Here is a 26222-nt window from a genome sequence, read left to right on the forward strand (position 1 = left end):
TTTTCTAATTGTCCTTTGCAAAGGTAGCGTGTAATGAAATAAAAAAGAGCTACAATCTTATAAATTTAATCTCTTAATGTTTTTTTTTCTCACAACTTCGGTAAGATTAAAAATATAAATAATAACTCATACTATGCGAAGATTTGCACTTGACTTACGTGGTAAAAGATCTAAGTCAAGGTACTGCCCTGGGAATACTAACCCTTGAAATATTTTGTATTTGAGAAATTCTCAACTCTTACTTAAGGATTTTACATCAATTTGGCTGTATATGGCTTCCTGTATGAAATACTTATCTTTTGCCATGGCAACACCTCCATGTAAAAGGATCTTCACTTTAAAGGTAAAGTCATAGATTGGTTTTTGTCAGTGGAATGCTGATTTATAGTCAAAATTATAAAGAAAGATACAATGGAAGTCACAAATGAAAGTATCAGCAAAATACAGTGTCTACTTGCTGAGAAAACAGCAAAAACTGTCACAAAATTTTCCTGAAAACATCAAATGTATTACAACTGTAATGTACAATACATTGTACAGCGAGAACAGTATAGCGAAGTCGTGAGCACGGTCCTCTTTCAACCTCGTACTCAGAAAGCACTCACATACAAAGTAATGTACAACGTACAGATGGTACACACGTACGTGTATAGATGGTACACGTACACGTATTATATGCACGCTTTGTGTGCTACATATATGGGGCCGGGGTGCGCTGGCAGAATTCAGTGGCGACTAGGATTATGCCCGGTCGCGGCCAGCTGGAGCGCCTATGACCAAGGCTACAAATGTATCCACTTTCATTGAGATGGCAGCGAATTCCAATCTTATCTCCGGCGCAGCATTCACAAACCGACACAAACCCCCGGAAATCTCAGAAACAATTCATGCATGAATCACTTCTTGTTTCTCAAATGTTGTTGACTGAAAAATTGTCTGAACCATATTACTTCAAAGGGAATTCTCAAAACAGTTTTCTACTATAAATCGCTGTCAGTGCTTCTCAGCAAGTGAGGTTTTATTGTCATTTATTTCTGGAGTGTTTACCAATCTATGTCCATGCCTTTAAAGGCACTGGACACTATTGGTAATAATGTCAAAGACTAGCTTTCACAGTTGTTGTATCTCAATATATGCGTAAAATAACAAACCTGTGAAAATTTGAGCTCAATCGGTTATCGAACTTGCGAGATAATAATGAAATAAAAAATACCCTTGTCACACGAAGTTGTGTGCGTTTAGATAGCTGATTTCGAGACCTCAAGTTCTAAACTTGAGGTCTCAAAATCAAATTCGTGGAAAATTACTTCTTTCTCAAACTATGGCACTTCAGAGGGAGCCATTTCTCACAATGTTTTATACCATCAACCTCTCCCCATTACTCGTCACCAAGAAAGGTTTTTACGCTAATAATTATTTTGAGTAATTACCAATAGTGTCCACCGCCTTTAAAAGCACTGGACACTATTGGTAATTACTCAAAATAATTGTTGTCAATTGGTAACCCAGCAACGGAGAGCTGGTGATAGTATAAAACATTGTGAGAAACGTCTCCCTCTGAAGTTTATTGACATTGTAAGAAATAGCTATTTCTCATTCAATATTTAAAAAACTTCAGGCCTGAAGCCTTTTAGTTAGCATCTGAAAGCACACAAATTTGTGCGACAAGGGTGTTTTTTTCTTTCATTACTCTCTTGCAACTTGGATGACCAAATGAGCCAAAATTTATACAGCTTTGTTATTTTTTGCATATGTTGGGATACACCAAGTGAGAATACTGCTCTTTGATAATTACCAATGACAAATTATATGAATTGCGGTCATCACCAATAATCACACAGAAGCCTTTGTCAAAGGATTTGACGTCTGAATTATTCAGGCACTCTGTTAATCCAATCCAATGTCACAGTAACCTTTGTCAATCAATGGAATTCACGCCTCTATGCTTTTTTACTTTGCCGTACATTTTCAGGAACTCTGTTAATTAATCAAACCCGATGTTTCTTGATGTACCGCAAGCTGTTTGTTTCATTAGTTTAACTAGACCTGGGCCCAATTTCATAAAGCCGGTAAGCACAAAAAATTTGCTTAGCATGAAATTTCTTCCTTGATAAAAACATGATTATCAACCAAATTGCCATGTGATTTTCAGGATAAGCAAACAAACAGCTGAATACCAGTATCAAGCAATATGCAACAAATAGAAATTTGGTTGGTAATCCTGTTTTTACCAAGGAAGAAATTTCGTGCTAAGCAAGTTGTTGTGCTTACAGGCTTTATGAAATTGGGCCCTGTAATTGGATATCCACATTTTTTTCATTGATTATAGTCCTGATTTTTATTTTTTAAATTTTTTTTTATAACCCTCGCCCCCCCCCTCTTATATAAGGGCATGCCTTATATAAACTTGGCAACAATAATGTACAACTGCAATAACGTGAGATGAACCTAGTTACTGGATTAATGGGGTGCCCTAACTCGACCAGGGTAAATATATGACGCACGCTCACTTGACGTTCCACAGTCATTCTTACATGTTGTAGTGTTTCAGCTCTTTTTTATAAGGGTCCATTTTAGTCCTTGGGGCACACTAAAGTGTTTTGGTAACTTTTATAGAAATTTGGAGAGAAAACAAAATTGCTTATCTTCCTTATTTTGCATGATTTATTTATTAACCCTATATCTCCATTTAAAGGGTTTGATACCTTTTGTAGATCAAGTTTTTGGTCATGACATAAATCCTTACTCAATGTGAATGAAGATGTTTGTAATATAATTTACCTGTAGAAGTTTCAGCATCATTGGCTGTCATCTTTGTATAAGTGAAAAACATAGAGCAATGTTTTCAGGAGAGTTGTGTAAATCCGTTGTACATAGCGGTACATGCATGCTTAAATATTTGTTGTCTCATTCAGACAAACATTTTGTTTGTGTAATTGTTTCTCAAAAACTGCAGCTTTCACAAGTAAAATTTTTAGGGGAGACTTTCTACCATCATTATCTTAAGTTTTATGTTAATCTGTGGGCGTTTGTGTTGAGTGTTGTACAAACAGCCAAACCCTTTAACAAATTATAATGTTGTTGCTGAATTTGGCTGGCGGCAACTCTTTTGGGCGCAATCAGGATGCTGCAATGACATGTACACGCAGGTCTTCTGTGATTAATTCCTGCCCGTCATGAAATTAAAATCTTCTCTTGTTACTGTTGATATTTCTTCGAACGACGACTGATGCTGATCATGTTAACATCATCGTACTTATACTCGGTTGAAAACAATCAGCGGCTTATTTGTTCCTGAGGATCTCAGCTCAAGCGCAGCATCATCCTGAAAAAAAGTCAATAGATCTGTGCCATCACAAGTTCGATATTTTTAATATATTTGCCTCAGGGGACTGATTGAGTTATTTACCGAGAAAAGTGATTTCCTTATATAGCGCTAACATCCGTCGGCAGCTTACAATCCCGTCATTAATTGTCTTTTCTTACGGAGGAATGCACTTCTCAGTGGTGATTAAATTGCACTTTAGAACCTTCAGCCATAAAGGTTAACCAGAAATCATATCAGAGATGAGATTTTTCAGGCTTTTATCTGAGTTCAGAATTTTTTATTGCGGCCTGCTGAAGAATATAATTTCAAAAAATATTTGTTCAACAAATAAAGAAATCCCGCTATTTGGTCTACTTCTCTATTGCTTTGGGTACTGTTTCCAAAAGCTCCTTTAATCTATTATCCAAGGGGTTACCAAAAGGTAGAAATGGCATCATTTCAACATACCTTTGAATTTGTAACCAAGTTTCAGGCTTTTTTGTTATATTAAAGCCATTGGACCCTTTCGGTACAGAAAAAAAAAAAAAAGTTCACAGATTTACAAATAATTTACAGGGTTTACAGAAGGTAATGGTGAAAGACTTCTCTTGAAATATTAGTCCATGAAATGCTTTACTTTTTGAGAAAACGGTAAAACAATATAAATTCTCGCTAACGAGAATTACGGATTTGTTATAAACACATGTCATGACACGGCGAAACGCGCGAAAACAGGAGTGGGTTTTCCCGTTATTTTCTCCCGACTCCGATGTCCGATTGAGCCTAAATTTCCACAGGATTGTTGTTTTATATATAAGTTGTGATACACGAAGTGTGGGACATGGACAATACTGTTTACCGAAAGTGTATAATGGCTTTAAAGGCATTGTATACCCTTGTTTTTTGAATTGTTTGAGCGATTATGTAGTGATGTTGTAAACATTGGTAATATAAAGCAATTGATTGATAGTGCCGGTGGTGGGTCTGTACTAGACTGGGTTCTAAGTCTTTGATCATGGCTTTTTAGTTGTCCTGATAGCCGCTACAAACATCTCCCTCTTGTGATCAACCTTCATTTAGCCTATGGACATGATGGACGCGTGATGGCTAATAATGTGGGGGCATTTTTCGTGGCTGAGATGCGGAAGAATAACCGCGATCTAAGACTGCGTTTTTCGTGGCTGAGATGCAGAAGAATAACTGCAATCTAAGACTGCGTTTTTCGTGGCTGAGATGCAGAAGAATAACCGCGATCTAAGACTGCGTTTTTCGTGGCTGAGATGCAGAAGAATAACCGCGATCTAAGACTTGAATCAAGTCTAGGTCTGTATGAGCGGGCCAACTTCGAGGCAGTCTTGAGTCTGCTGCTAAACATGTAAGACGTAATTATGTCCTCTACACCTTTATTCAGCCGGGACCCCGGACTCACCATATAGCCAAGGCTATACAACAATTGTTTTAATCCTATATAAATGTAGTTGTGCACAACAAAATGAACTTGAGAAAATTTTTCAAAAGGTGGTTTTTGAAGATTTTTTACCAGGACTCATATTAAAGGCATTGTATACCTTTGGTTTTTGAAATCAATTGGTTGTTATGATCCTATATAAATGTAGTTGTGTACAATTAGGATTTGGGTACTTTTTCAAAATGTCCACAGATTTACATTAAACTTACAGGGTTTGAAGATAATTCTAGTGGAAAGCTTCCCTTCAAATACTACTAACTGAGGTTCTGTAGTTTTGAGAAATGAGTCAAACTCAGGAATGAACTCAAAATTCCAGATACAAAAGTTTTGCAGACCTACAATGTATACATGTATATATCCATAATGTGATGTCATTAAATGTTTCAGGATGTTCACACATGATTAACAGGCAACGAACCCAAATATGACAATATTTTACACCACTTTGATGTGAGGTTAGAGACCTGTAATTTTGTCCCCACTTTTATTATTAATCAATAATTCGGAGCATTTATAAAGCGCTATACTAAGAACAGAATGCTGAACAGGAGATGGGGACAAAAGAAAAAAACAAGCGAATTAGGATTGGTTGTGGAACAGGAATGTCTTCAGGAGACTTTTGAATTCAGGCATCGAGGTTGTTTCTCTCAAAGAAATCGCTTTTATAAGGACTCTATCTTTTGGTCATTGTCATGATGTCATTCGTGCGCTTACAGCGCACAGGCGGTGCTTTGTGGGCATTTTGAGTGGACTGGTGAAGCTGGTTCAATCCAATACAAACCATCCTCAGGTCATCAGAGAGTCGCTGTTGTAAAAGTGCTGCACCTCTACGATTAGGTTATCTTTTGGTAAAAGAACGCATCACATAAATTAATTTGACCTCGGAGAACCTCTTTAAGCTTTAAGACCACTGAGACTTATGCTTTTATTTCTCTAGAGTCGAATGATATTGATTTTCTAGATTGGGTCTGACCTTTAGAAACTAGATAATTGTTCTGAAATGCATGAGTTTGATCCTTTTAAAGGAAAGGTTTGCGTTTGGTAATAACTCTTTAAAATAATGACAATAAAAACTTCCTTGGTTATAGGTCTACAGCAGCTTTCAATTGTATAATGAATTTTGAGAGTTTTTTCACTTCGAAGTAATGTGTTTATGTATAAAAAGAAATCGGTTTTCATGCCCCCAAATTGTGACGCTTCTCAGTTTCTGTATTCCTATTAGGGATTTTTCTTCTAGCAGCCGATTTCACAAAATGCTAGGATTAATTGTGAACAATTAGTATTTGGGTACTTTTTCAAAATGTCCACAGATTATAGTTAAACTTACAGGGTTTGAAGATAATTCTAGTGGAAAGCTTCCCTTCAAATACTTCTAACTGAGGTTCTGTAGTTTTGAGAAATGAGTCAAACTCAGGAATGAATTCAAAATTCCAGATACAAAAGTTTTGCAGACCTACAATGTATACATGTATATATCCATAATGTGATGTCATTAAATATTTCAGGATGTTCACACATGATTAACAGGCAACGAACCCAAATATGACAATATTTTACACCACTTTGATGTGAGGTTAGAGACCTGTAATTTTGTCCCCACTTTTATTATTAATCAATAATTCGGAGCATTTATAAAGCGCTATACTAAGAACAGAATGCTGAACAGGAGATGGGGACAAAAGAAAAAAACAAGCGAATTAGGATTGGTTGTGGAACAGGAATGTCTTCAGGAGACTTTTGAATTCAGGCATCGAGGTTGTTTCTCTCAAAGAAATCGCTTTTATAAGGACTCTATCTTTTGGTCATTGTCATGATGTCATTCGTGCGCTTACAGCGCACAGGCGGTGCTTTGTGGGCATTTTGAGTGGACTGGTGAAGCTGGTTCAATCCAATACAAACCATCCTCAGGTCATCAGAGAGTCGCTGTTGTAAAAGTGCTGCACCTCTACGATTAGGTTATCTTTTGGTAAAAGAACGCATCACATAAATTAATTTGACCTCGGAGAACCTCTTTAAGCTTTAGACCACTGAGACTTATGCTTTTATTTCTCTAGAGTCGAATGATATTGATTTTCTAGATTGGGTCTGACCTTTAGAAACTAGATAATTGTTCTGAAATGCATGAGTTTGATCCTTTTAAAGGAAAGGTTTGCGTTTGGTAATAACTCTTTAAAATAATGACAATAAAAACTTCCTTGGTTATAGGTCTACAGCAGCTTTCAATTGTATAATGAATTTTGAGAGTTTTTTCACTTCGAAGTAATGTGTTTATGTATAAAAAGAAATCGGTTTTCATGCCCCCAAATTGTGACGCTTCTCAGTTTCTGTATTCCTATTAGGGATTTTTCTTCTAGCAGCCGATTTCACAAAATGCTAGGATTAATCCTATCTCGCGTGAGGACGAGTAACCCTTCCTAACTTAGGATGGGTTCAATTCGTCCTAGCGTCTTTGGATGGCGGAACTGAACTGGTCCTAAGTCCTAAGATTAATCCTAAGTTAGGAAGAGTTTGGTGAGATCGACAGCTGGACATATTTGCTCTGGAATTGTTCTCAAAAAACGTGACCACCTTTTGAAATGGAATTTACACAAGCTATTTTTATTGTCTACATTTGCACAGGATTAAAACAATCAGATTGTTCCAAAAACAACTGTGCCTTTAAGCTCAGTGACTGCTGAGATGTGTGTGTTTCGTTTCCCTAGAATAGAATGATATTGATTTTTGTAGATACCTACGCCTGACCTTAAGAATTTTATAAATGGTTTTAAAAGCATCAGTTTGATCCTTTTAAAGATATTATTTTACTCTTTGGTTTGAGGAAGAATTTCTTTGTTTTGTTTTGCTTTCCAAACCATCTTTACACAAAATTCTAAGAACCTTCAAATTCACTACACTTCATTATGGAATGGCTTCGCCAAGCAGACCCTCCTCTGATTTTTAAGGGGATTTTGAAAGACTCACTTGTTTGCAAATTTCCATTTTTGCAACGAATTGCTTCATTTATTTCCTTTTTTAAATTGTTTAAAGGGAAGGTACACGTTTGGTAATTATTCAAAACACATATTAACTTAAAAACTGACTTGGTATCAAGCGTTGGAGAGCTGTTGATAGTTTAAAACATTGTGAGAAACAGCTCCCTCCAAAATAACAGATTTTAGAAAGAGGTAATTTCTCACTATAATAATAAAAGACTTCTAGCTAGAAGTCTTTTATTCCTGTCTGAAACACACAAATTCATCCGACAAGGTTGTTTTTTTCTTTCATCATTTTCTCCCAACTCTGATGACCATTTGAGCTCAAATTTTCACAGGTTTGTTATTTTATGCATATGTTGAGATACACCAAGTGAGAAGACTGGTCTTTGACAATTACCAATAGTGTCCACTGCCTTTAAGTTCCTTTATTATAGCTATAAAAATGTCTCACAGGCCTCAAATTGACCCATTGGACCCACAGCAGTTGCAGTGGTCCCATTAGCCCTATATACATGTAGGACTCTTTCTCTGTGCTGTACACAGATACAGAGTCCTATCTATTAGAGCCAATTTCTGGGGCAGAAAATTTTCAAAGCTTCATAACTCAATTTCTGGAGCGGAAAAATTTTCAAAGCTTCATAACTCAATTTCTGGGACGGAAAATTTTCAAAGCTTCATAAACTCAAATCTTACCTGTAAAAAGCCAATAATTTCAACAGATTCACATTCCATGGCAGCATACGTTTTTCGTTGTTGGGTTTTGGTCTTCATATATGTCTCACAAATCGGTCATTTTCATGAAATAATGCAGCTCCCAACGTTAAGAAATTCCCGTTTTGATTGTATTCTCACAGTGTTGTCAGCTGCCGTGTGTACGCGGATACATTCGCGTGCAATACGCATGGCATAATAATTATGTAATTCTTGGTCACCGTATCTTGACTGCATAGTGTTAACACGCAAACGCAACGCAAGATACGTGTATGCATTATTTCACGAAAATGACGGATTGGTGAAGAATAGAATTAAGATGACCAAAACCCACCGCAGAAAAATGATGCTGCCATGAAATGTGAATCTATTGAATCTATTGAAATTAGTGGCTTCTTGCAGGTAAGATTTGAGTTATGAAGCTTTGAAAATTTTCCGCCCCAGAAATGAGCCCTGATATCCAGGGCGTCACATGAAGTATTAATACGAAAGTGTAAGGCCGCCAGGGCTATGGTCCAATGTGCTTTTACTGTGGTGCTCTTCGCAAAGTTCCAAGACAAATTGACATTTTCCTCATAGAAGTGCCCCTACCAGATGAAAATTGCTGTGCCCCTTAAAAAATTAAATTCAAGGCCAGGGCCAATATCATAGAACTGCTTAAGCAGAAAATATTGCTTATTGAATTTCTGCTTAGCAGGATACCAGTAACAAATGGTACACGCGCCATCAAGTTTGGCTAGTGACCTAAATGTGGTAAGCACAATTGTTTCTTGCTAAGCTTTGTTTTGCGTGCTTAAGCAGCTCAACGAAATTGGACACTGGTCTTATATTAGTATTTCTTTTATTATTATTGCTATCTTAAAGGCAATTAGCCAAACCTGTGGCTCGTCCAATCTGAATAGGCTTCTTTGATTTCGCTAAATACCCTACCCGGCAATCAGTGAGACAATGCTCATTGTTCCTGGGTGGTTGTTGGCAATCACCCATAAACTAACAATGGGAGATAAAATCAGAATATAAGAGAGAGTTGAAATCCTGGGCCCATTTTCATAGAGCTGCTTAAGGGGTTTGGGTTTTTCTTGTACGACACAAAACACAAATATCCACAGGTTTACATTAGTTTTACACAGTTTAAAAATAATGATGGTAGAAAGCTTCCCTTATATTAGGTGCTGTAGTTTGTGAGAAATGGGTAAAACAATTGAGATGAAAATTCTTTAAACAGCAAATACTACTTAAGTAAAGGCAAACTATACTTTTTTTTTTTTTTTACCATTTGGTTGTTGTATTCCTCTATAAATACAGATGTAAACTAATATGTGAAAATTTCATTGCAAAAGGTATTCAAGTTTTTGAGTTATCACCGAAAAAACATGTTAAAGGAACATGTTGCCTTGAATCGGTCGAGTTGGTAAAAGCATTTGTAACCATTTGTTATAAAATACATATTATGATTAGAAAGGTAATTAAAAAGTAGAATATAATGATCCACACAAGTATCACTCAAAATTGCGTGGTTTTCCTTTTACCTCGTCGACAAACACGGTCGGCCATTTATGTTGACTCCCATAAATGGCCGACCGTGTTAGTTCGCAAAGTAAAGGGAAAACCAGTGTGTGGATCATTGTATTCTACTTTAAAACATCTTTCTAACCATATGCATTTTATAACAAACGGTTACAAACGCTTTATAAAGACCAACTCGACCAATCCAAGGCACTGTGTTCCTTTAAACTATGGGTGCGTTCGTTTAGCTTCCCTGGGTCGACCCCGCGGTGCTCACTCGGGAGAGCCCCTGACAAGCGCTAATGGAATGATCGCACTCGCCCTCTCGTGGTGTTGTCATGCACATCAGGTCACCCCCAAGTGACCCACTCCACAAGCAGGACACTGGGGCTGACCCAGGTGAGCCCCGTAAAAGCTATTCGAACGTACCGCGGCAGACCGGGGTCTACCCAGGGAAGCTAAATGAACGCACCCAGTGCTAGTAAGTTTTTTGTTCATTTTAAATTCTGGTCTTGTACAAATAATTCTGGTCCAGGAAGCATTTTGACATACAAGCCTCTGTGGACTTGTGGATTGTTCCTCTGAATTCAAGTCCTGCTCATTTACCTGATCTCTCTTCTCTGTTTACTTTAGGTTGTTTTGGTCGGCATGGGAGCTGATGAGCAGTTTGCTGGCTATTCCAGACACAGAACCAAATTCAAGTAAGTGCTATGTCTTTAAAGGCAGTGGATACTATTGGCGTTTCTCAACATATGCATAAAATAACTAACCTGTGAAAATTTGAGCTCAATCGGTCATCGAAGTTGGGAGATAACTATGAAAGAAAAAAGCACCGTTGTCACACGAAGTTGTGTGCATTTAGATGGTTGATTTCGTGGAAAATTACTTCTTTCTCGAAACTACGTCACTCCAGAGGGAGCTGTTTCTCATAATGTTTTATACTACCAACCTCTCCCCATTACTCGTTACCAAGTAAGGTTTTATGCTAATAATTATCTTTAGTAATTACCAATAGTGTCCACTGCCTTTAAGGCAAGCTATACCTTTTGTTTTTGAAACTGTTTAATTGTTTTAAAAACAAGAAATCTATCCTATGAACATTTCATTTCAAAAGGTGGTTTACATTTTTTTTCCCTGAAAATCCAGAGCAAATATGTCCAAGCAGGAAGAATCGAATCCTTACTCGGATTCAAGTGTTGTTGCATAAAAACTGATATTTGTAAACATAAACACATATCTTCAAAGGGAAATAGAAAGGTAGATAGATAGATAGATAATAATAAATAATGATAATGAGACTTGTAATGCGCACATATCCACCCTGCTGGGTGTTCAAGCCGCAGTAAAACCAAAAACAAAACAAAACACAACACAAAGAAAAACAGACACAACAAAAATTAGTCCTTGAAAACCTGTGACATAAGATAAGTTTTGAGAAGAGACTTAAATTATGCAGTACAAAGACAAGATCGAAGATTAAGTGGTAGAGAGTTCCAGATGCGTGGCGCAGCTGAAGAAAAAGACCTGTCACCCCATGAGTGTCGAGACTTGGGTTCAATTAGGAGAAGCATGGAACTTGATCGAAGATTCCTTGATGGAGCGTAAACTTGAAGCAGTTCAGAAATATAGTGAGGGCCGGGGAGCCTTGCCATTAAGAGCTTTGTGGACAATGAGCATCAGCTTAAAGATGATTTGTTGAGAGATAGGGAGCCAGTGTAGTTGTTTCAGAATGGGGGTGATAGCACAGGATTTTCTAGACAGTGTCACAATGCGGGCAGCAGTATTTTGGAGGCGTTGAAGACGGGAAATCTGGTTGTTAGGAAGACTGTAGAGAAGAGTATTGCCGTTGTCAAGACGAGAAGTAACAAATGCGTGAATGACCTTTTCAGTGGCACTTTTGTCAAAGTACTTGCGAATCTTCCTATATTCCTGATGTGATATGATGATAAACGAACAATGTTGTTGATGTGTGGCTGAAGTTTCATCGATGAATCAAAAATAACCCCTAAGTTCCAAGCTTTCAGCGAGGGAGCTATCCGAGCATCACCGATGGAGATGTATGGCACTGAAACCTTAGTTAACTGTTGACGTGACCCAAATAGAAGGAACTCTGTCTTATCATCATTTGACTTCAGGAAGTTCTTTTTAGATAGATAGATAGATAGATAGATAGATAGATAGATAGATAAAAGGTTTATTGACAATAGCCATCACAACATAAAAACTGAATTGCAACTATGATACAACATTTTAAAAAGGTTAAACAGCAACCACACATCTTTGGCCAGACACACACCACACACATCCCCTTTTTTGCATCCCTGTGGAGACATCTTTTGTTCTTTCCATTGTCCCTGTACCTCAGATTTTCCCATAGACTTTTGTACACAAAACTCCTTGTGGAGCACCCAGGTCTTTAGAATTTCCCTATGAAGTCCTTTTAATTTCCCCTTTTTTGTTTTGTCCTTTGTCTCCATAAGGTATAGTGAAAACGAAAGCACCAGTACACACAGAAAGGAACAAAAATGCACGCACGCACCCGAACTAAACAAAAAACAGCCTAATACAAGAACTCTGCAACACAAACAAGACCAAAAAAGCTTGTCTCTCAAACTGCTTCACATGTATTCTATCGAAAGCTGCTTTTTACCAACAATTTTGATTTCCATTATCACATTGTGAGTGATTACTAAACGTATACCTTCCTTTCATAGGATTGGAAGAGCTGACGAAATAGCCACAGACAGAGTTAGTGTTTTGTGTAGTCATCCATTATTCATGAAATACAAAAAAATGTAAAAAATTTGGCCTAAATCCACCGTTATAGTAATAATGATGAAACCACATTTGTTGTGCACACTTCACCATAAAAATTTCAAAAATCAGCACAAGGGACTAAACAGTAAAAAGAAAAATATTCACACACTGGAAACAAAATTAGCAAAAAGTTAAATTCTTAAAACAGAAAGAGAATGTATCAGTTGAATATGATTTGGTATTCCATTCCGGAGTGTCCATGCTGTAATGACTTTTCCCCGATGGATCATTGCAATTTGGGGGGTAATTTAAAAGTAACCTGCTATTAGAACAGAAAGAATACTGAGTTGGAATGGTGTTAAATTTATAAAACGTGCAACACATCACCGATGTACTTTGGAGCGTGGTCATGAAGGAAATTGACTGTCAATAAAATAATTTTGAATTGAATACGATTGTGAATAGTCAACCAATAACTGGTGGAGTAAGGGAGTAAGATGGCTCTACCTTGGTGAACCATTACAAGCCTTTGCAGCGACACTTTTGAAATGTTCGCACTTCAAATCTCGGTAATTGTGAAATCTGTCCACCATAAACTGCTATTGCAGTAGCCAAGTGGGACTTGTAATTACGGTGAAAAGGTACAATCACCCACTCTTGAATCTGATATTAGATAATTGCAGTTGACTGCCGATAATGGTAGTTTCAGTTATGGCCTTTTATATCATGAATAAATGAATAAGCTTATCTTGCAGTTTTCCTTAGCTGCCAGAGTGTGCCCTTGGTTTTACAATACTAAAAAAGATTGGTACAGTTGTATGTTGTCTGCCTGGCCATGACTATAAAGAAGTACAGCAGTTTTCGATAGTATGAAATATTTTGAGAATCATTTCACTTCGAGTCGTTTCCCACAATGTTTTATACTATCAACAGCTCTCCAATGCTCGTTACCAATTAAGTCAGTTGTTAAGTTAATATTTTTTTTGGAGTAATTACCAAACGTGTACCTTCCCTTTAAAAATGATTAAAAAAACCAATAAAAGTATGTACATTATGGTGAGTCAGGAAAAAATAGTTAAAAATCATGCCCAATTTTTAGCGTGTAATCACAGTATCCTTAATGCTGGCTGTTACAATCAAAATTAGGTGTTGCTTTTTGTTAAGGTTGTTTGATACAGTTCTTTTGAATAGGGCTTCATTTCAGAGGAGGGCAATATTTCACAGTTTCCAGTATGAACTTAAAGGCACTGGACACTATTGGTAATAAAAATTTTAAAAATAACTGTTAGCATAAAAAAAAAACTTGGTGACAAGCATTGGCGAGCTGTTGATAGTATAAAACATTGAGAAATGGCACCCACTAAAGAACACATTTTTGCAACAAGGGTGTTTTTTCTTTCATTATTCTCCTGCAACTTCGATGACCAATTTAGTCAAAATTTTCACAGATTTGTTATTTTGTGCATTATGTTGGGATACACCAAGTGAAAACACTGGTCTTTGACAATTTACCAAACGTGTCCACCCGACTGTCCAGTACCTTTTGAACAGGAAGCTTTCAGACTTTTTAAAACGATATTTTTTATCCTGACAAATCCTGTGCAAAATCTTTTTAATCCATGAAAAAAGGATATAAATACTTAATCATAACACGACAAGGTTGTTACTCAGGTTGACCTGTGTGTCTCGGGATGCACGTTTTGTTTCAATAAAAAACAGAAATTTGACAATTTACCAAACTTGCCACCCGACTGTCCAGTACCTTTAATGAACAGGAAGCTTTCAGACTTTTTAAAACTATATATTTTGTCCTGACAAATCCTGTTATAATCTTTTAATCCATGATAAAAGAATATAAATATTTAATCATAACACTACAAGGTTGTTACTCGGGTTGACCTGTGTGTCTCGGGATGCACATCTCGTTTCAATAAAATAAAAAAATTATTGTAGAATTCTTTGTGTTTTGTAATTAAGGTCTTTGAGCTGGATCGGCCTCGTTCAGGAGATTAAGCTGGAGATTGACAGGATTTCATCGAGGAACCTTGGCAGGGATGACAGGTAAATTGCTGTTTTGTAAGAAGAACGGCCATCATTTTAAAAATAGTTCCTCGTGGCGTGTCGTGGCCGAGCGGTCAAATTCATCGGCACCCAACCTCTGGGCCCAATTTCGTTTAGCTTCTTTTTGAGCTGAAATTATTGCTCAACAATTGCCTGCTAAACAGAAATGAGCAAGATACCCAAGTCACAAATTGTACTCGTGACATGGTTGTTTAGCTGGTAACCATAGTCTGGTTAGCATAATTTGGTTGTGCTTAGCTACTTTTTATGCTTAAAGGATTTGGGTACCTTTTCAAAATGTCCTTAGATTCACATTAAACTTACAGGGTTTGAAGATAATGGTAGTGGAAAGCTTCCCTTCAAATATTACTTACTGAGGTGCTGTAGTTTTTGAGAAAAGAGTAAAACAATGTCATGAAAATCTGTTTGTAAATGCTTAAAATAATTTTCGTCTCATGAGACGAAAAGTATTTTCATGACATTGTTTTTACTCATTTCCCAAAAACTACAGCACCTCAGCGTGTAATATTTTGCAGGGAAGCTTTCTACTAGATATCATTATCTTCAAACTATGTAAGTTTAGTGTAAATCTGTGGACAATGTGTTTTTTTCCTACAAAAGTTACATACATGTACATGTACACCCTTTAAAGCCATTGGACCTTTTCGGTACAGAAAAAAAATAAAAGTTCACAGATTTACAAATGACTGACAGGGTTTGCAGAAGGTAGGGGTGAAAGACTTCTCATGAAATATTATTCCATGAAATGCTTGACTTTTTGAGAAAACAGTAAAACAATATCAATTCTCGATAGCGAGAATTACGGATTTATTTTAAACACATGTCATGACACGGCGAAACGTGCGGAAACAAGGGTGGGTTTTCCCGTTATTTTCTTCCGACTCCGATGACCGACTGAGCCTAAATTTTCACAAGTTTGTTATTTGATATAGAAGTGATACACAAAGTGTGGGCCTTGGACAATATTGTTTATCGAAAGGGTCCAATGGCTTTAAGCAGCTCCATGAAATTGGGCCCTGTCTGCAGCAGAGTGTGCTTATGTGTGTGTGTGTGGTTTTTTTTAGGAGGTTGGGGTGACTTCACACTTTGCTTAGAAATTAAGATTGATACACAGTTAGTCAAGGCCCTCGACTAGTCGGTTTCTTGGCTTGTTAGCATATAGTTTTAAAGCCCATTGATTAGTGGTTAGAATTTGAAAAAAAAAAAAAATGGATTGTCACTTCTTGACATTGGCATTTCGTGGCTGAGCGGTCTAGTTTACCGAACCCATGCCTACCATTCTTACGGACTGTGAAGGGGTAACTGTAAGAAGGTATCCAAGTTCAGCAGCTGAGCACCAAGTACTTTTCTCCAAGATTGAGTACCACAAGTATCAGTACTAGTTCGTACTTGATCCATCCATATCCCCTGACTAGCTACATACATGTAGACACTGTTCCTGCCTTAGCACTAGTGGCACTTACATGTATTTATCCATGACAATAAACAAGATCGCTTGCTGCCCTGCAAATCAACCAAACCCCCAACAAAAATAATATAACAAGACATTTTTATAGCACATAGCGCAAGATATGCACATTACCGTAGTTCACAACATGCAGGTATTTGTTGTAGTTGTAGTCTTAGTATAGTAAACATTGTTTATTTACCTTGCAAACAAATATACCCCAATAATAATATTGGTAATAATAAGGGAGTCAATGTGTGGTGAAGAGGTTTTCAACTAGTGGTTTAATCCCAACGAGGCCTGGTTCTTGATAATTTTACTGAGACGAAGTCGAGATAAATTAAAAGAACCAGGCCTCGGCGGGTTTAAACCACTAGTTGAAAACAGATTCAACACACTTTGATTCCCATTCATAAATACCTTTTCGGTCAAAAACATCATCACTTTTTGGTCAAAAAGTAAAATAAATGCAAAAATTATAATTGTTAAGTGATTTCTTTCAACACAACACCCCTCCAGCTATGAAATGGTAAAGCCCTCTGCCGCCCTCGGGTAAACACCTCCTTATAAGGGAATGCTGTGCGCGTTGTGCGTATCGCGTGATGTGGCACAACTGTTTCAGTTGTTGCTCTCGACCAATAGGAATGAAGAAACTGTCTTAAAAGAACAGGTGCAAGGTCGCGTGTCACGCCCATGAATTAACACTTTTTGCCGGTCATAAACAAAGGTTTATACACACCCACGTGACGCGCTCTCCACCAATAGGAATAGCGAAACTGTCTGAGGTATTTATGAATTGATAATAATATCAATACAAGAAATTTATAAAACACATACATGTGTAATGCAGGAGGCCTCTATGTTTAGCACGAAATATAAAACAATTAAAACAAACATTTTGAGCAATTGTTACAAAAATAAAGATTTAAAACTCCCTTGAAAATCTGACGAGAGACAGCTTGACGAATATGAAGCGGTAAGTCGTTCCATAACGAAGGTTCAATGAAGTGGAAGGCTCTTTGACCATAGAACTTAGTGGAAAAAGTAGTTTGGGTCAGTTCGGATTGCCCAGCATAACAAAGATGATGAACAGAAATATATTTATGGAGAAGATCAGATATATTTGGACGGGAGACTGTTCATTCGCATTCACTGTTCCTACAATATGGAACTCAATACCTCATTCGATAGCCAATGTACTTCTTACTGCATCAGTTTTTGTTGCCCTTAATGTCCAAAGTCATTACCGAGTGTAAACAGTACTTATCCTCGCATCTTGTATCCACAGGTAGACTGTCACTAATTATAGCACAGGGCAGCCCTTCTACTAAAACGCCACGGTTAATTAAAATTAAATTAAATCTGTTGAATTTGCTTTTATTTTTGGCAGGATCATCTCGGACCATGGCCTCGAGTCACGATTCCCCTACCTTGATGAGACGGTGGTTAATTACCTGAACAGTATCCCAATTTGGCTAAAGGTTGGTCTTGAATAATTTTGATTCTCATTAGTGTGACCATGGGAATACACAGGGGGCTGATGGAGGTAGTAGTCTTTAACGTGAGGTTGTCTTCAGCAGACGCCATCTCCTGCGGGGGAGAAGGCAGCAAAACACTTTTCTTCACTAATGAACAATGGCACACCAATGCAATTAGGTACAAAAGTGCTCACGCAGCGCTAAATTCAAATCGTTATTCTAGTTTTTGCCCACAGATATTTTAGTGCGATTCTTTTGCTTTAAGCACTCTGTAAAAGTTACGCATGCTAGCGGGTCAATGGGAACACGGCTTTAAAACTATAAAACCTTTTCCTCGAATAAATTAGCGAATCAACGACCTCTGGTACAACGTGCTGGCTCTTTACATGAGACAGGGAGGCATACCCGGCACAGATAGATGGTATGCCTACATGTACAGGTACAATTCGAGGCAGAGGCAGCCCTAAGCTGCGCTGGATAGACTTTGTGACAAAGTGGAGTGGTAGAAGCGTAGGAGAGCTGAGAAAAGCAGTGATTGAAAGAGAACAGGTGATGCAGCGACTCCATGAGTGCGCCCCCATTACAATTTGAGGATGAGGTGGCCAGGAACGCAAGTCTTTGCCTTATCAAACGTTACCTTGGGAGTTAACCTAACTCAATATCTTTGTTCGGGTAGCTAGTCAGAATCCATACAACCGTTAACTGCTGCTAAATCAGCAGTCGTTGGTACAACTCCTGCTCTTGTCAAATTTTCTTTGTTCAAACCCAAATAACTTTTAAAATTACCCAGCCGGTTTCCCTTGTGATTTTTTACTTGATATTTTAAACCCCCCAAAAAGCTGCATCCCCTATAAGGTGACCCCCTGGCTTCCGCTTTCTAGGTTGTATGGTATACTTCAGTGTTATCCCTGGCTACAAAATGGGGAGACTACCAGGGTTAGATAGCATAGTTTGTATAGTGCCGGAGGTTGTTGATTCGATGATTCATGATGCGCTGATTTACAAGAGAGTGCTCCAGTAAATATTTCTTTGTTCAAACCAAAAACTCTTTTAAAATGGTTTATAACTTGTTATTTATAACTTCATTCCTGTCCCCGTAAGAACTACCCAGGCGAGATGATCATGAATTGTTCATGAATATTCATGAATAGTTCATGGTTGTTCATTGACATTAGTTCTTCATGATGTTCATGAACAATTCATGAATGTTCTTGAACAACAAATGAGACAATTGGTTGATGAACTTTTCATGAATTGTTCATGAACATTTCATTCAAATGACGTTCCTCTTGATTCTGCTACATGTAAGTGGCAGACAAATAATGTAAATAACTTATAATTCTGTTGAATTATATAATTCAGTTGAATGTTCATCACTGTTCTTCATTAAACAAAAGTGTCCATGAACCAGTGGCGTTTATTATTGTAAATCATGAACGTTCATCAAACATTCATGATTTCCTGTTGATCTGCAATATGATTATTCATTAGCTTTAATAAAATTCATCAGATGCACAGAAAGTTGAGACGGACTTTCATGAAAATTCATCAAATGTTCATTAAATGTTCATTAATTGAATGGGTAAACAGCTCGTGAACGTGAACGTACGGTTCAAAAACACCTGTGATGAAAATTTTATGAACTGTTGATGAATAATCATGGACTGAGCATGGAGTTCATAAAAGTCCATCAAATGTTCATTAGTTGAATTGTAAATGGTTCATGGTTCATGAACTGCTGTGATGAACTATTTATGAACTGTTGATGAATGTTCCTGAACTGATCATGAACGTTCTTGAAAGTTCATGGAGAAATGAACTTCATCTCGCCTGGGGACTAATGTGGCCGGATAGTCAAGCAGCCGAGATCTCGAGATCTGGTGTTTGTGAAAAACTGATCAGCAGAGTGTGGGTCCTGTCGTGATTTCTATTGATGGAACATAAGCCCGAATGTCCCATGTGTAATGCATGTAAACTAACCCAGCTAAGACAATGAGTGTCCGGGGGTGGATTTCACAAAGGTAGACCTAACTTAGGACTAGTCCTGGGCAATGCAAAGAGATAGGACTGGTCCTAAGTTAAGACCAGTAACTCATCCTAACTTAGGACTGGTCCTCAGTGGCTGCTGAGTGCGGCGCAGCACCTTCGTCTCGGTAAAATTATCAAGAACCAGGCCTTTGTGAACCCTCTCAAGTTGCCACATAAATTGGTCTCATACTTCACATAATTTAAAAACCTTAAAAAGTTTCCTCTTTGTTGAATCGCCTGAAGCACTTTATAAGTGGATACTGAGCTGTATACCAGTCCATGAATTTCATTTTTTCAGAGGGCAAGGCCATTTTCATTTTGCAAAGGCCACTTCCAATGAGAAATGTTAAAGTCTATGGGGGAAGTCCGAGACCAGGGGCAAACGGAGCCCATGTAAATCCAGGCCTGGTAGAAGACTCCAATCTTGAAACAAAAAAACACAAAATTTTAAACGATTTTAAACAAAGACTTCTCAGCTTCAAAAACTTAAAGAGCAGAAACTTTCCAAAGAATCTAACTAACGTTGATTCCTGATACCTTAATTCTTTTACTACAGTCTTTTCCAGGGGCAGGTGCCACCTAATCCTGGGGATGAAAAAGGGTTGACCCCTTTACAGTCCTTACAGATGTAGGCTTGCCTAATATGCCCTTGTACACAAAATTTCAACAAAAGCAAAAGCATTTCAAACCGCAAAAAACATATCTCAGGATAGTTTAATACAATTAAGCTTGTGGCTTCACAAATTATGTCAAATCTATTCTTTGACATTCTGACTCCCTCTAAATGAATTACTACTTTCAGCGATTTCTATGCATCTGTCTTTGTTCGTTTGGAGCAATTGTGCACTGGCGTTCACTGTTAGTTGGATCCTTAGAAAGTTTCTGCTTGGTTCCTTGAATTAGATTATAATATTTCTGATTAGAAGTAAGTCTTTGTAAAACATTCTCGTTCAAATCTAATTAGCTTAAGTGAAGGTATCCATTTGGTAACCACTCTAAATGGAATCAACATTTTTTGTGAGAAGCAGATAACAGCTTTATTGATGGTATAAAGCGTTTAAAGATGTATTTCACTTCTAAGTAATGTGAATATGTTAAAAGATACTGGACAACACTCATAACACTTGTTTAACGAAACGCTAGGATTAATCCTATCTGGAGTTAGGACGAGTAACCCGTCCTAACTTAGGATGGGTTCATGCGTCCTACGTCTTCGGATACAGAACTGAACTCGCCCTAAGTCCTAAGATGAATCCTAAGTTAGGAAGAGTTTGGTGAAATTGCAGCTGAACACCTTTGGCAATTGCCAAAGACCAGTCTTTGCTCTGAAATTTTAAACGCAATTCAGTCTCTAGCTGCCAAGTTTGAATTTTGTTGTAATTAACCAGTAATAGTAATATTAATAATAAGTAGGTCAGCCCTCGTGCTCAAAAATGATTGCCCTACTTTTTTTCCAAATATTGTGATTTTGTTTCCCACTTCTTTTGATGAAACCATGGAGGTAGAATTAGATGAAACAGACCTCTACCCCCTCCCTGCTTTGTTAACCTCATTGTTCATCCCCCGCTTTTCCTGTGTACTGTCATCTCTTTTCACTTGACTGCTTTTGTTACACCAGTTACAGTTAGAATATTCTTGGATGCGCCATATTGGTGGGAAATGTCACTGTGCATTATTCAGTGAAGTACGCATTAGGTGACGCGTCGTTTACATGTAAACCTATTGCCCACCAAAATGGTGAGCGTGTCACAGTTGTCATGTTAGCCTTCCAGACAGACTTTGCTACGGTTGAGACAAAAGGCCACTATTTAATTTTTTTTTTCATTTATAATTTAGGTCCTTTGTAAGCAGTTTTGATCTTTTAAAATTGGTGTCCTCAACCATATGTGTGTTGTGTTTGGTTGTCATCTAGCCTTCCAGACGGTTGTTACGGTTGAAACAATTTTTTGCATTTATAATTTGGTTCCTTTTGGTTAGCGAGGTAAAAATCAATCCTGCACTAGCCACACAACCAAGGAGAAGTGGGCGGTTGTTGCGTCAACGGGCAGCAGCCTTCGACGATTGATGATGAAGCAGTTGGCAAAAGCTAATTCTATTTATTTGTTTGGATCTTTTAAAATTGTTCTCCTTGATTGTTTTGTGTGTTTGTTTGTTTGTTTGTCGAAAGGTCTGTTTGGCTGTCTTATTTTTTGCTAACCTCCAGATGAGCAAACCCTGGTACCATTGTGCCATACACATCCATTCAGAATTGTGTATGGGTGATCAGTGTCTCTTACGTAACTACTCAAAAGCTTGCCCCTAAAAATGTGACATAGCAGCTGTCTCGATGGTCTGAGGAGATCCAATCAAGTGGTGATGAAGCACGTCATTGTACCAGACAATTTTCAAATCTAACACGAAAATGGCTTATAGACCTTTATCACTGTGTGGTCATCTTGATTGTACTCCATTCTAACTCATTGTAACCAAACTGAGGCTGAACAAAATATTAGTCTGGTGCCATGTTTGCACAATGAATGTTAGCATTCATTACTGTTATTGGAAACAGGGAACATGACCAAGATGGTGACAGCGTGATAAAGGTCTGATGTGTATGAGGTGTGCATTGTCTGTTACAAAACTAATGTATGCAAAAGCTTGCCCCAAGTCATGTAACTTTCTCTCAATGAAGTTATGCTAAAATCATAGAGTTATATACAAGAACTAGTTGGCACACTGGCCTATATACGCGCCCCGGCATGCGCGCAAGCAACCATTTTCTAAGTTGACAAAACAGCTGTCTCACGGCGTGTGTTTGTGCGGCCTTTTTGTTAGTTGAACAAACAGCATTGCGTGAGCGTGTTCAATAAAAAAAGCTCAAACGTGTATTTCATATTCACCAGCATCACCAATGAGCCCTCTAGTTCTTATGTATAACTCTATGGTTAAAATTAACTGCACAGCAATTGAGTTTGATTTGTTTGTAATCCTTCCAATGTACCATTTTCCTGTCTTGTGTAACCTGCTGCTGTTTATTGTATATCTCTCACCTGTTAAATTTAATTTAGATGTTGATGATGTAATTGTGATGATTTTACCTGTGAAATTGAATGTGAACAAATTAAGTATTGCTTCTTGTATAACACTCATATCCTTCACTCATTATGAGACCTATTCCTATAGTACCATGTAACGGTTATACAAGCTGCTGTGGCACAATAAGATACCCATCTAATGGTTTAGTGTCTTGCTTGAGGACACAAGTGCCAACTGGGACTTGAACCCACACTCTGCTGAACAGAAACACCAGAGCTTGAGTTCTGGCTCTTATTCACTCTGCCACGTCACCCCAATTAATAAATGAAATGAAATGAAATACTCTTTTTATTTTATTAAAATAACAATAACAAAAACTGCTTCTTATTTCCTTTTGTTTCCAGGCTGATCTGAGATTACCGAGGGGTATTGGAGAGAAGCTCCTCCTGAGGGTAACGGCTAGAATCTTGGGTCTTGGAGCGTCAGCCTCTCTTCCTAAACGGGCCATCCAGTTTGGTTCCCGCATCGCTAAGTTGGAGAACTCTAAGGAAAAGGCATCTCATGTGTGCACCAGACTACTTGAAGGGTGAGGTTCTCACAATAGCCATGATCTTTCGTGGGCTGTGTTGAAAATGTGTCTTTGGCTGTTGCTATGGATGTGGCTTGTAGCTGCTGGCTGCTGAGTGTTGGCTGTCAGCTGTTGAATGGCAGCTGTTGGTTGTTGGCTGTTGGCTGTCAACTGTTTGCTGTTGGCTGCAACTGTTGGATGGAAATTGTTGGCTGGAAGTAATCGGCTGTTGGCTGTCAGATGTGCGCAGCTGGCCATTGGCTGTTGGCTGTCAGCTGCTGGCTGTTTGCTGTCGGCTGCTGGCTGTTGGCTGTTGGCCATTGCTGTCAACTGTTGGCTGTTGGATGCAACTGTTGGATGGAAACTGTTGGCTGGAAATAATCGGCTGTTGGCTGTCAGATGTAAGCTGCTGGCCATTGGCTTTTGGCTGTTGGCTGTTGGCCATGGCTGTTGGCTGTCAACTGTTGGCTGGAAGTCATCAGCTGTTGGCTGTCAGATGTGCGCTGCTGGCTGTCAGATGTGGGTTGCTGGCTGTCAGCTGCTTGCTGTTGGCTGTGGCTGCTGGCTGTTTGTTGTCAGCTGCTGGCTGTTGACTTCTGGCTATGGCTGCTGGCTGCTAAGTGTTGGCTAATGGCTGGTGGCTGGTGGTCGTTGGCTGCTGGTTGTAGCTTTTCAGTCTGCCCATAGCCAGTGGCCAAAACCATCAATTTGTACATAGCCAGAGAAGTATTTATTGTTGAATACATATCATTGAATTATATTTTTGTTATTATTTTATCATTGATTTAAATAAAGTTTCATTTTATGATTGATTTAAATAAAGTTTCCATCAAAACTATCTTTAAATGTGTTTAAATTTATTTACAGTTGTTCAGTCTTTACCATGCCAATGCTGTGCACACCTTTTGAATCTGGAATGAAATTTTTGTATTTTTGATTAGCAGAGTGTGGGTTGGAGTCCCAGTCATGACATCTGTGTCCAGCAAGACATTTGATCATGGTGCTTGGTCCTTCGTGCGGGACGTAAAGCCGTTGGTCTCGTGTGTTGTGTAATGCACGTAAAGAACCCAGTGCATTTGTCGAAAATAGAAGGGGTTCACCCCAGTGTCCCTGGTTTGATTAGCATCATCGCACCACAGCACCTTGTTAACCATTACATGGTGCTATGTAAAAGGAGTAGATCTCATTATTCAAACGTAGTCCCACATACCTTGCAGGAAAATTCTGTATGTTAAAGCGCCTTGAGTGTCACTGAGTGACAGATATGAGCGCTATATAAAAAGCCACTTTAAAAATGTAAATAAATAAAAAATTGTCAACTTCTTGTATTATCTAGTTCCGTTTCCTGACATGGACTTTTTATTAAATTTTACACACACCAAAAATTAATTTAAGTTTCCCATCGCACTGGCTCGTTTATTTTTACCTTAATTAATGCAATTGGTGTGAAACTTGAAGAGTAAGGTAAATGTCTAATCAGATTTTGTGATGTTTTCATTTTCCAATAGATGAAGTCCTCATGTTGGTGGAGGAAAAAAATCTCAAAATCAAGACTTGTTTACACAATTTTGTCAACTGTTAACCAGTGCATGGTCCTATGTAAAAGGAGTAGGTCTCAAAATTCAAACAGAGTCCCACATTATACCTAATTGCAGGAAAATACCGTATGTTAAAGCGCCTTTATGAGCAGCACTGAGTGACAGATAGTGCTGCTAAATAAAATGCCACTTTAAAAAAAGTTAATAAATATTATATGGTCAACTTCGTTTATTATCTAATTCCGTTACCAGGCATGGCCTTTTAATTCACTTTACGAACATAAACTCATTTCAGATTCCCATCGCACTGGCTTCGTTTATCTTTACCTTAAAGCCATTATACACTTTCGGAACAGAAAAACAATTAAAGTTCACAGATTTACAAATAATATACAGGGTTTACAGAAGGTAATGGTGAAAGACTTCTCTTGAAATATTATTCCATGAAATGCTTCACTTTTTGAGAAAACATTAAAACAATTATCAATTCTCGCTAACGAGAATTACGGATTTATTTTAAACACATGTCATGACACGGCGAAACGTGCCAGAAACAAGGTATGGGTTTTCCCGTTAATTTCTCCCGACTCCGATGACCAATTGAGCCTAAATTTTCACAGGTTTGTTATTTGATATATATGTTGTGATACACCAAGTGTTGGCCTTGGACAATACTGTTTACCAAAAGTGTCCAATGGCTTTAATCAATTCAATTGGCGTGGAAATTAAAGGGCAATGTAAATGCCTAAAAGTTTGATTGTGTGGTGTACTCATTTTCCAATAAATGGTGGAGGAAAACATTCTCCATTACAAGACAATTTTGTCATGGTGCTATGAAGGTTAAAGGAGTAGGGTGGATTTCACAAAGGTAGTTCTAACTTAGGACTAGTCCTAGGCAATGCTAAGAGATAGGACCAGTCCTAAGTTAGGATGAGTTAACTTAAGACTGGTCCTATCTCTTAGCATTGCCTAGGACTAGTCCTAAGTTAGGACTACCTTTGTGAAACCCACCCCAGGTCTCATTATTCAAACGTAGTCCTTTATACCTTGTAGGAAAGTACTGTATGTTAAAGGGCCTTGTGTCGCTGACATGTGCGCTATATAACAAGTCACTTTAAAAAATAAAATAAACTATATCAACTTTTTTTTATTATCTAGTTCCATTTCCTGGCATAGACTTTTAATTCACTTTACACACATAAATTCTTTTAAGATTCCCACCGCACTGGCTTCGTCTATTTTTACCTAAATTAATGCAATTGCGTGAAACTTGAAGAGCAAGTTAAATGCCTAATTTGATTTAGTGATGTTTTCATTTTCGTAATAGATGAATTCCTCATGT

The 26222-nt window shown here is 37.9% G+C and overlaps 1 protein-coding gene across 1 annotated transcript in view; it reads left to right on the forward strand.

The window, feature by feature from the left end:
* Positions 1–25637, forward strand: part of LOC139946340 (asparagine synthetase domain-containing protein 1-like) — a 74904-nt gene extending 49267 nt beyond the window's left edge. Inside the window, exons 11-14 of the mRNA XM_071943975.1 lie at positions 10601–10668; positions 14702–14785; positions 17644–17734; positions 23179–25637. Coding sequence (XP_071800076.1) covers positions 10601–10668; positions 14702–14785; positions 17644–17734; positions 23179–23364 — 429 coding nt within the window. The 3' untranslated portion in view covers positions 23365–25637. The remainder of the gene's footprint in view (positions 1–10600; positions 10669–14701; positions 14786–17643; positions 17735–23178) is intronic.
* Positions 25638–26222: the final 585 nt, after the last annotated feature.

The sequence above is a fragment of the Asterias amurensis genome, chromosome 13 (genome assembly GCF_032118995.1).
Source record: "Asterias amurensis chromosome 13, ASM3211899v1".
Taxonomy (NCBI): domain Eukaryota; kingdom Metazoa; phylum Echinodermata; class Asteroidea; order Forcipulatida; family Asteriidae; genus Asterias; species Asterias amurensis.